The sequence below is a fragment of the Vombatus ursinus genome, unplaced genomic scaffold, assembly GCF_900497805.2.
Source record: "Vombatus ursinus unplaced genomic scaffold, bare-nosed wombat genome assembly UNPS02013931.1, whole genome shotgun sequence".
NCBI classification, from domain to species: Eukaryota; Metazoa; Chordata; class Mammalia; order Diprotodontia; family Vombatidae; genus Vombatus; species Vombatus ursinus.
This window is the reverse complement of record NW_020953709.1, coordinates 1,194,534-1,206,297: the sequence shown is the minus strand read 5'-3', so window position 1 is coordinate 1,206,297 and position 11,764 is coordinate 1,194,534. Positions and strand designations below refer to the sequence as shown.

At 53.9% G+C, this 11,764-nt stretch overlaps 1 protein-coding gene across 1 annotated transcript in view; it reads left to right on the top strand.

Annotated features, from left to right (window-relative positions):
* DAGLA (diacylglycerol lipase alpha) overlaps positions 1-8,242 on the top strand; it is a 34,303-nt gene extending 26,061 nt beyond the window's left edge. The window contains exons 20-21 of the mRNA XM_027858899.1: positions 3,431-3,603; positions 3,993-8,242. Of these exons, the coding sequence (XP_027714700.1) occupies positions 3,431-3,603; positions 3,993-4,914 (1,095 nt within the window). The 3' untranslated portion in view covers positions 4,915-8,242. The remainder of the gene's footprint in view (positions 1-3,430; positions 3,604-3,992) is intronic.
* The last annotated feature ends 3,522 nt before the right edge of the window (positions 8,243-11,764 follow it).

Below are 11,764 nucleotides of genomic sequence, written 5' to 3'. Positions count from 1 at the left end.
GTAATCATTATTATCACCATTGTCATTTTCATCATCATTACCCTCATTACTGTTATCGTCGTCATCGTTATTATCATTGTCATCATCACCATAATTATCATTATTGTTACTGTCATTATCATCATCGTCATTTTCATCATAGTTACTGTCATTATTGTTACAATCATCATCATTATCTTCGTCACGCTTATGATAAATGAAGATGATGATCATACATCATCATTGTCGTTATTGCCATCGTTATCATCACCTTTGCCTTTACCTTCTTGGGAGGAATTCCCTTGGCAGTCCTGTCCCTTTCTCAGAAGCACGCACGCTGACAGACCGAGCCTCCAGCCCCCTTCACCCTGGGAATACTGGGGGCAGTTTGCTGTTTCTTTTGCATCAGGTGCCAACAGGCTACTGCCTAGCCCTCCCTCCCCTCTTCCAGACTCCCTGGTACGGTCCAGGGCACCACCACCCTCCCAGTCTCTTGCATCCCGGATTCCTCACTCTCCCTCACCCCAGATATCCAGTCACTTCCAAATGCATTTGTTTCTGCCTCTTCAGTGTCTTTCGTATTTGTTTCGTACTCCAGCCCTTTTCTCCACTCGCTCTTCACCATAGTTCAGGCCCTCATCCTCCTAATTGGTCTCCGTGTCTCAGATCTCATTCTTTTCTCCCTCCTCTCCACAGCTTCAGTGATGTTTCTTCAGCTCAGGTGTGAACATTTCATTTCCTCACTGAATACATTCTGTTAGCTTCTTGTTGCCTCCAGGATAAAACATAGACTTCTCTGTTTGGCTTGTAAAGGCCATCTTCACCTCCTGGCCCTGACTTGCCTTTAGCCTCATGACCCCTTACACTGGACGGTCCAGTCAGACTGACCTTCTTGCCATTCCTCCTCCACAACACTATCTGTACGCCCTGGCACTGGCTCTTCCCAGGGCCTGGAATTCAGTCCATCTACTGGCCACGTGAACTTGGGCCAGTGACTTCACTTCTGAGTGCCCCAGGAAACTCTCTGAGGCTCTGAGTTTCATTGGCAGAGGGAGTTTCCTCATTTGGGAACTCCCTATAGCACTGAAGTCACAGGTCAGGTAAGAAAGAAGGTGGTAGGGTGAGGAAGGAAGGGAATGGAAGAGAGAAGGAAGACTTGTATCCCCAAACAGACAGCAGCCTTGAGGGTGGGGGCTGTTGCCTTTTTGTATCCCCAACATCTAGAATGGTGCAGCTACATAGTAGGTAGGTGCTTAATAAATAATTCATTGATTAATTGATGGGTCCTGAACTAGGTACAGGGGACACAAAGACAAAAACAAAAGTCCCAGGCTTCACGATGCTTATGTTTTACCAGGGGATGTAATGTGGACCCTGATAAATACAAAATACATATCATTTCAGGGCATGCAATACTAGCAGCTAGGGAGAGTAGGAAGGACCTTCTTTAAGGGGAGCGTTGGAGACAGCTCCACAAAATAGAGGTGAAGAGGAAGTACATTTCAGGCACGAGGGATGGCCTGTTCAAAGGTGCAGAGATGGGGGATGTTAGCAAGACTAATGCTAAAACGGAAAGCTATCAATGGCTTGATATCCTGCCTTCCCTCCAGCTCCCCACAGCTACCCCCTTCGTGAGCTCCATAGCCTCCATAGCAGCCTCCCTGGCATGGGGCTCTGGGGTCCCTCCCCCCACCTGAACTTCTCTTTAAAAGTTTATTTGAAGGCTCATTCCATTTGTACACTTTGCCCTAGACGTGAACATTGATAGTTCCAGCTCTGGCTGGAAGGGACCTTAGCGATCACCTAGCCCAGGGGTAGGGAGCCTCACATTCCCCACCCCTGATCTAGCCAAATGCCCTCCTACAACTGATGGGGAGACCCAGGGAAGGGAAGCAGCTTGTCCGAGATCCCGCCACAGAGTAGTGTTGGGACGGCAGCTTGAGCCTCTGGACCCCGTTTGGAATGACTTGGAAAAATCATGGCCTCCCCTCTTTTGAAGATCGTGATGAAGAAAACACCACCACCATCACCAGGGGGTGATACTTCAAGAATCAATTCTTTTTCTGGTGTACAGGTGTCTGCCACTGATGCAGATCACAGCTCCTCTAGGACTTGGGTCAAGTTAGGGAGTTGCCTGTGACTGAAAAATATATTGTCCTGGAGGCCCAGCAGGCAGTGAGTATACTTGGGGCTCTTAACCTTTTGTAAGTCCAGGACCCCTTCGGCAGTCTGGTGATGCTTATGGACCCTTTCTTAAAATAATGACTTTAAATGCATAAAACAAAAGATTGGATTACAAAGGAAACCAATTATGATGAAATACAGTTCTCAGAATATTTATTCAAAAATGTTCACAGATTTGAGGTTAAAAACCTCCTGCTTTCTACACTCAGGTAGGCTGGCCATAGGACCTTAAAGACTGTCTAGTCTGGGAGTTGTGAATCTGAAGAACTTCTTTTTACTTAATAAACTTTAATGACGACTTTTCCCGTGTGTTGTTTGGTTGGTGTCCTTTGAGATCCTGTACTGTGCACTTGAAAACATTCTGAGAAGGGGTCCATAGGATTTGTCAGGCTGCCCAAGGGTTCCATGACACTGAGAAGATGAAGGACCTCTGCTCTCGTGCAACGTCCTCATTCGGCAGAGGAAGAAACTGAGGCACAAGGAAGTGCCTCAGGTAATGAGCAGACCCTGGATTTCCATCTGTTCTCTCCCTCCATTGCCTTCCTGCTTTCCTCACAAGCTCTTCTTTGTCCCTGAGCCTGCATCTGGAGCCTTTGCCACCTGGCAGGACCCGGCTCAAGTCCAGGCGTGCCCACACCAAGTAGAGGCCTTGAGGTCGGAGGCCTTGGGTGGAAGAGCAGCTGAGGCTCAGTCGGGATGTTGGAGGCTAACACTGGTGACTGACATTTAGATGGGACTCTGCAAAGTGCTTCATCTCATTTGACCCTGGCCACCTGGGAGGCAAATAGGCCAGGCATTGCAACCTCTGTTTTACAAACAAGGAGACTCTTGCTGAGAAAGGGAAAGTGTCCTGCCTGTAGTCAGTCAGCTAGTAAATGCCCGGGGCAGGACTGGCGCCCAGGTGTCTGCTGACTCCAAGTCTTTTGTTTATTATTCTTGTTAAGTCATTTCCAGCTCTTCATGACCCAAAAATACTGGCCTGGTTTGCCGTTTCCTTCTCCAGCTCATTTTACAGATGAGGAAACTGAGGTTACGGGTTAAGGGACTTGCCCGGGATCAGACAGCTAGTACGTGTCTGTGGCTGCATTTGAACTCGGGCCCAGCACTGTACCCATTGCAGTGCCACCTAGCTGCATCATGTTGGCTAGACTACAGGTCCTCGGGCCTTGCCCATAGACAGGTTCTGCTCAGCCATGAACCTGTGGTCCACTTTCCAGTGGCCTGTCCAGAGCCTTTCTTGACTGTTGACCCTGGCCTTTCTCCGCAGGTGCTGGAGAACTACAATAAGGGTAAGACGGCCCTGCTCTCCGCAGCCAAGGTGATGGTGAGTCCCACCGAGGTGGACCTGACCCCAGAGCTCATCTTCCAGCAGCAGCCCCTGCCCTCCGGCCCCCACTCCCTGGAGCCTCCGCCTGCTGCCCCCAGAAGCAGCAGCATCAAGTAAGTGCCACTTTGACTCTCTAGGAGGGTTGGGCTGCTAGGGGACAGGGGGTCGGAGGGGCGGAGGGGCGGGGGCTTGGCTCCCTCCGATCTAACATCCCAAGATGAAGTCAGTAAAGGGACGCCTTCTCCATTAGGCACTCACCCAGTGAGCGAGCATACCCCCTTACAAACAGGCCCAGGCCGGTGCCCCTCCCTGACCACAGGACGGACCCCAGAGTTGGCGGGAGTCCTCTGCCTGCCTTGGCCTGGGGCCACGGGCTGAGACCCCACCCTTCTAAGCCCCGCCCCTCCTCCTCCCTCCTGAGGGGCAGAGCCCACTGCCACCCAGGAGCCTCCTACCGACTGGCCCTCCCTGCCCCCACCCCGCTCCACCCCCAACCTGGCAGGAGCAAGTCCCAGTCTGAGATCAGCCTGGAGGGTTTCTATGAGACCAAGGCCTTGTCCCCCACAAGGAAGGACCCGGTGGAGCTGCTACTGCTCACCACCCAGGAGCGCCTGTCGGTGGAGCTGCAGGCCCGGCGGGCCCCCCTGGCCACCATGGAGAGCCTGTCGGACAATGAGTCCATCTACAGCTTCGACTCTCGCCGCTCCTCCGGTTTCCGCAGCATCCGGGGCTCCCCGAGTCTTCACGCGGTCATGGAGAGGGACGAGGGCCACTGCTTCTACATCGACCCGGCCATCCCCGAGGAGAACCCTTCCCTCAGCTCAAGGACAGAACTCCTGGCCGCCGACAGCCTGTCCAAACACTCGCAGGACACGCAGCCGCTGGAGGCCGGGCTTGGCGGGGGCAGCGGCGGGGAGAGCCCGCAGCCACGCTCCAGCGGGGAGGAGGGTGGCTCTTCCCCTGCCCCGGCCAGGGGGGAGCTGACCCTGCAAAATGGGCGCCTGGGGGATTCGCCGAGCCCCCAGGTCCTGGAGTTTGCCGAGTTCATCGACAGTCTCTTCAACCTGGACAGCAAGAGCAGCTCCTTCCAGGACCTCTACTGCATGATGCTGTCCGAGAGCCCCGGCGGCGACTACGGCGCGCTGCCCAAGTCGGTGAGCGAGCAGGAAATCCTGCTGCGGGCCCAGTATGAGCCGAACCTGGTGCCCAAGCCCCCGCGGCTCTTTGCTGGCTCCACCGACCCCTCGTCCGGCATCTCGGTGTCGCCCTCCTTCCCCCTCAGCTCCTCGGGAGAGCTCATGGACTTGACCCCCACTGGCCTAAGCAGTCAGGAGTGCCTGGCCGCGGACAAGATCCGGACTTCTCCCGCTGGCCACGCGGCCAGCCCCTCCAAGCAGGAGGACCTCATGATCTCGGCCCTCTAGTTCTGGGGGTGGGGGGAGCTCGGACCCACCACACGGAGCATGCAGCAGACCCAGGCCTGGGGTCGTCGTCCCCTGCCTGCCCGCTGGCAACGGCTGGAAGCGTCACCTGAGGGGCAGTTGGAGTCCTCGGGCCGAGCTGCCAGCAGAGGAGAGTGGAATTACAGGGTCCGTTTCCCTACCTCAGCCCCAGTCAGTGCAGGCTCCTGGGGTCCACCGTGAGCTGGGGTGGGAGGTGAGCAGTCCAGGGTTCACCAAAGCCGCTACGGTCTGGGAAGGGGCCAGGAAGGGACCGGGCAGCGCTTGGCCTCCCACCCTCCCCCTCGCCACATCCAGGAACAGCCTTCCCAGGGCTTCTCGGAATCATCACCTGCGTTCATCTGGGCCCTGCCCCTGCCCCCCGCTCCCGCCAGACCACCCCAGCTTTCTCCCTGCTCTCCCCTGGAGAGGTAAAGGAGCCAGGGTCAGGCACTGCCCTCCCCTCTTGGTGCCCAGAGACCGGGCATTAGGAAGAGGGAGGGGTGTGGTAGCAGTTTATTTCCCTGACTCTCTTCCACCTCATCCCTGGGCCCCAAAGCCCCACACCTGGCCTTGGCACGTCAGCAGGACTTGCCTCCAGCTGCCTCCCCAGCCGTGTCGCTGGGTCCCCAGTCTAAGGTCACAGTCAGCAGACACTAACTGTGTATGTTTACAGAAGCCGACAGGCTCAGTCCGAGATGTTTCTGCTATGGCGGGCCTAGCCTCCTCTGCTCTGAGGCAGCTGCCTTCCCCACAGGCTGGGTACTCCCGAGGGTGGGCCTGGCCCAGGGCCTCCTGAGGGGACTTTTCAGGTCCATCCTGGCTCCCCTCCCCAGAGCTTCTCAGAGGAAGGAGCCTTTTGGGCCCAGTTTGCTTCTCAGGCCCTAGGACTCCCCACCCCCCCGTTTAGTTGCACTCACCCTGTCCCCCACTGAAGGCTTCTCAGATCCTGCAAGTGTAGACAGCAGCCTGGCCTGAGGCTTTGAGATGAGCTTTCTGAAGGAGGTGGGTGCAGGTCCTGGGGGCAGCTAGGCAATGGGGACAGACCAGGAGCGTCAGGTGGTGGTCGAAGGAGCTTTGGCTTCTCCCTTGCAGGCCTTACTGGCCCTGGCACTGGGGCTGCAAGCTGGTTCCTGCTGCAGCAGTGACACCCCCACCCCTTTCTCCAGCCTTTGCAACACCCCCCAGCTGAACCCCAGCCGCATGGTGAGCTGTACTGCTTCAGAGAGGAGGGAAAGCAGGCATGGCTGCTGCTTGCTGGGTTGTCCATAGGCCTTCCTGCCACCTGCATGCATTCCCCGAGCTCAGGGCGCTTTTGGAGAAAGGGTCCTTGCCTGCTTCCCTTTTCCCCAGACACCTTGGATGCCAGTATTTGAAACGAAACCCTTCTCTACCTCCTTCCTGCCCTGTGGCTGGGCCACCTCGCTCCTAGGACGCATCTCCCTTCTCAGTCCCTTGCAGAGGGACCTCCTGCCAGGAAGGAGGCCTCTGTCTGTCCCCACTGCTGGCCCCATGCCCCCATTAGCAGCTGAACCTAGGAATATTGCCCTGTGCAGAAGGAGGCATGAAGGCCTGCTTGGGCTGCCTTAGAAAGGGATGTCTGAGGACCCTCCAAAAGGAGAGGGTTCTATGACCTCCCACATGCTGCCATACCCACAGAGGTGCCCATCAGAGACTGAGCCTCCTCCCTCCACCCCCCACCCCCAGGGGACAAGGCCAGGGGTAAGCCCGGTGGCTCGAAGTGTTTTCAACAGTCAGCATTTTCCTTGCTGAAGGAAGGGTGAGGGAGCCAGCCACTTTGACACCACTGGCCCTTACCGGAGCCCTCGGGATTAGCGCAAGGTGAGCTGATAGGGCCCGGCGAGTTGTGTGTGTGCCAGCTTCTCCCCACGGGGTCCAAGGAAATGGCAGCACCCCTGCCTTTCTCCCCCCACATCCTGGACCTTTTGCGTTCTTCCTGCTGTCACCCCAGTCCCCCTCCCCCTGGGGATTACCATCATGGAAGTTATCTGCTTAGACGCCTCACCAGCCTGCCCAGGCTTGGTCGAGTATTTCCACTGTCTCCACATCTCCCTTCCCGATTCTGCCTCGGTTATGTTCCCTGGAGCTTCTTTTTGGGGCTGGTTCGGATGCCTGACCTCTTCCCATAGATGGCATCAGAATGCCAGTGAGCGATGGTCGCCCCTCGGGAGGGGCCCTTCTTTCCTTTGCCCTCCTTGCCTGGCCCCACACCTGCTGGGATTCCATCCTGGGCACTTTGAAAGGAAGGGAACGTCCCATGATTCACCTAGGCAGTGGACGACATAGGCTGGAAAAAGCCCCGATGGGCATCAGTCCCACCTCACAGTAAGAGGGATGACGCCAGGGAATCGCGCTCTGTCACCACCTCCCCCGTCTGCATCACCGGCCCCACCTGTAGCCCTCCTTCCCCCGGGGCCGCCTGCTCCGCTCTGCTCCTGGGGTCTCACTCTAGGCTCCCACGGGGCCGACTCACCGTGGGCATGGGCCACTCTCCAGCGTGGAAGGGCGAGGATGGGGAGGTTAAGGTTCCGCTCCCAACGTAAGCTTGTGTCTGAGGGTGTAGTGTCTGTAGGCTGTCCGCAGGGTTGCCTTCCCTCGCCCCCTAGCCTCCGCCTGCCAAACTTCTGCCCCAGAGGCAGAGCTGGCTGGGTGCTCCAGAACCCCAGGCTCCCCCGACATGCCCCTTTCCTCTCCCCCCCCGCCGTGAAGGCTGTAGCCACAGTGTCATAGATTGGCTGGTCCGGGGTCCCAAGGCCCCTCTACACTGGGGAGGGGCAGGTTCTCTCCCAAATGGTCCCAAGAGGTGTTCACCCCTCTAAAACTGCTAGGCTCTGCCTCGAGTAGAAAAGAACCTCGGGGTGTCAGGGGTCACTCCATTTTCCCCTGGGCCAGCAGGGAGCCAGGAGCAGCCGCCTCCCACCTCCACCCTTCAACCCCCACCTCTGGCGCAGCTCCCACTCCACTTTGCTCTCACATCCCTGCCTTCAGTGGCCCCGAGCTGCTTCACTGTCCAGGGGCCAAGAGAACCTCCATATGCAATCACCAAGGAAGCAACCAGGCCCTCCCCATCCCCATCGCCCTCTCCCTGCCCCGCCTCTGGCCCCCACAGACGGTCACGTGCCCTACGTGCCATTCCCACCTGACTTTTTTGTACCTAATGTATGAAAGATCCAAACTAATATTGCTGTAAAAAAGGAGAGACAAATTAATATAGCTTATTCTATAAATCTATCTGTATATAGAGGTTTCTGTATATTGTATAGAGCTGTGTATAAACTGGTTGTAGAAGCAGGCTTGGTGTGAGTGACTTTGCCCAGCAGGCCCTGGGGACAGGTGGGGGACACTTGCCGGTCAATCACCAGCTTTTTATTCGGTGTCGGGCACTGTTCCGGGGTCTGGGATTCAAAGACAAAGATGAAGTCATTCCCACCTCAAAGAGCTTGCATTCAATGCTCATTTCAGCAGACTGGCCTTTCCCAAGGTCTGTGGGTCAACAAGCGTTTATTAAGCCTTTGTTCCGACTGCTGGCTGGGACAGTGAGTGGACAGAGTGCTGGATCCGGAGTCAGGCAGCGCCTCAGACACTTATTAGCTCTTTGACCCAGAGCTAGTCACTGAAGCTCTCTCCAGTCTCCTTATCAGTTTGCCTCAGTTTCCTCATCTGTAAAGTGAGCTGGAGAAGCAAATGGCAAACGTTTCAGTAGCTTTGCCAAGGAAACCCCAAATGGAATCACGAAGAATCAGACACGACTGAACAGCAACAGCAGCTTTCCAGAGTTCAAATGATCAAATGTTAGAATATTTGTAAAGTGCTTTGCAAACTTGGAAGCACTTTATAAATATCATTATTATGTGCCAGGTCCTGTGTTAAGCACTGAAGAATACAGAGAAAGTGAAAGACAGCCCCCACAAAGAGCTTATGTTCTAATGGGGGAGATAACATGCAGACAATTAGGTCCGTATGTGATACGGATAGCGTAGGTGGAGGGTGAGATGAGAAACGCAGGCCTCCTGTGGAAGGTGGTGTTTGAGCCAAGTCAAGAAATGCAGGGGTACTAAGAGCAGAGCAAGAGGGAAGAGCTCCCCAAGCATGGGGGATGGGGTACAAAAGCATGAAGACGGGAGATGGCACGTGCTATGTTCAAGGAACTGTAGGCAGGTGGGTCAGCATCGTTAGATCACAGAATACTTGGAGGGGAATGAAGTGTGAGAAGCCTAGAAGTTAGAAAGGAGCCTAGTTCTAAAGAGCTTTCAGTGTCCCACAAAGGAGTTTATTTTAGATGGGGATGGGGGGGGGCGTTGGGGAAAGTAGTGGAAGAAGCAACAAGCCCAAAGAAGGCTAGAGAGAGAAAGGTAACACTCCTGGACCCATCGGTGTCCTGGATAAGCAAGAAAATGAGGCAGCAGAAGAGGAGAGCACATAACTCCCAAGATTCCCTTTAGTTCTGAATTCCTGTGATTCTGTGAGTTTGGACTGGAGTGAAGCCTTTATCTCTTAAGGCCCTAAAATATCACTGGGAGTTAGAGTTACACTTCAGGGTGGGTTAGATGAGGAAGGACTGTTTCAAAGCCCCATCCAGCCTTTAGATTCTGTGATTTCTTTCCCATCCCTATAGAAACTAGTAAGAGGGATCAGGAAATAGTTTTCAAAATATCAGGGGGGGAAAGTACATTGTGATTCTCACTGAAGACCTCGATCTGGAAAAGAGGCAAACGAAGGGAGTTTCCTTTCCCTCTTCCTCCAGTCCGAGGGTGGGAAGAGCTCAGGACTTTAGGCCAGGGCAGTGCCCTAACCTGGGAGCACCTGACATACCCTCCATGCAGATAGCCTACCTTGGTAGGGTAAGCACAGGATTTGCAGTCAGAAGACGCGGGTAGAAGTACTAGTTTGGCTACATATTCCAGTGTAATGGTATAGTACAACGGAAAGCATTTTAACTCTAAAGCAGCAGAGGATCTGGGGCCAGATTCTGTCTGATGCTTACTACCTGTATGACCTTAGACAAGTCATTTAACTTCCCTGGGCCTTAGTTTGCTTAAATGTGAGATGAGGCTGAACTGCTTAGGTTAGCTCTAGATCTGATACTAGAACCTTGGGTGTCAATCAACTAGCATTTATTAAAGTGTCTACTATGCGCAAGGCACAATGGATAGAATGTTGGACCTGGAGTCAGGAAGCCCTGAGCTCAAATCCAGCCTGAGACACTTGCTAGCTGTGTGACCCTGGGCAAGTCACATAACTAGTTTGCCTCCGTTTCTTCAACTGTAAATGGGGATTATAATATCACCCACCTCCCAGGGTTGTGAGGGTCAAATGAGATATTTCTAAAAATGCTTAGTACAATGCCTGGCTCATGGTAGGTACTATTTAAATGCTTATTCCCCCTCCCTTCCTCTGTACTAGGGGTTGGGGCTCCAAATTCACAGCTATGTAAATGTCGGAAAATGTGTGTGTGTGTGTGTGTGTGTGTGTGTGTAATGATGGGGTGAAGGAAAAAAGGGACACTGAGAAAGGCATCTTGAGGGAGGTGGCCTTTGGACTGAGCTTTGAAGGGAACGAGGGATTCCAAGAGGTGAAGGTGAGATAGGATAGCACTGCAGGCATGGGGGATAGCCCATTGCAAAGGTACAGAGGTGGGAGATGAATTTTGTGTATGGGGAATATCAATTAGGCCAATTTGGTTCAACCATAATGTGTATGAGGGGAGGGCTGGATAGTCAGGCTGGAAAGATAAGCGAGCCAGATCTCAAGGGCTTTACATTCCAGAGAACTCTACATTTCATCCTAAACCCTAAGGAAAACTACCAGAGCTTTTCTGAGCAAGGATATGACATGGTTGTGCTTGTGCTCTCTGAATATCAGTTTGGCAGTAAGTGAAGAATGAGAGTCTAGAGGCTGGGAGACCAGTTAGGCTGTTGGAGTAGCCTGGGAGAGTGGGGATGAGCCGCCTGGACTGGAGCGGGTATGGTGTGAGCAGAAAGAAGGGGCCAAGTTTGAGACACATTGAGGAGGAGGACCAGCAAAGCTTGGCAACTGGTTGGATGACGATGAGTGAGAGTGAAGAGTTGATGAGAGCTCCTGGGCGTAAACCTGGCTGACTGCAAAATGGCGGCCTCCTGGTCAGAATCAGGGAATCAGGGAGGGAGGGACTTCTGGGCAAAAGGTAAAGAGTTCTGTTCGGACATGTTGAGTTGGAGATGCCTGTGGGACCATGAGGTGCGGATGTCAAGCAGGCAGTTGGAGATGTGGGACTAGAGCTCAGGAGAGAGAGGAGTTCAGGAGAGAGAGAAAACCAGTGGAGAAATGATAGTTGAACCCATGGAAAATAATGAGAGAAAAGAGGGAGAGAGAGAGAAAGAGAAATAGAGACAGAGAGAGAAACAGAGAGAGAGACAGACGGCGAGAAAGAGATAGAGAGAGAGAGAGAAGGAGGAGGGAGAGAGACAGGCCCAGGACAGAGCTCTAGGGTAGATACACCTGAGATGGAAGGTGGGATGTGTGTGATGATCTTACAAGAGAGACAGAAGGATCAGCTTACTAAAGGGTAAGAAGAGGACTGTGATGGAACTATCATGAAAACCCAGGGGGGAGAGGCCCTTTATCTGGGCCTCAGTTTCCTTTTCTGTAATGGTGGGTAGGGTGAACTAGGTGATTTGTAAGGCCGCCTTCAGCTTTAACATTCTCCAATCCCTCCTAACAACTAACTTTTCAGCCCCCACCATTACGAAAACAAAGCTGTCAAGAGTGCCAGGCCCAGTCAGGCTGCCATATTTGTGAACTTAGGTGCCTAGGTGAGCGGCTCCCCTTCCATTGG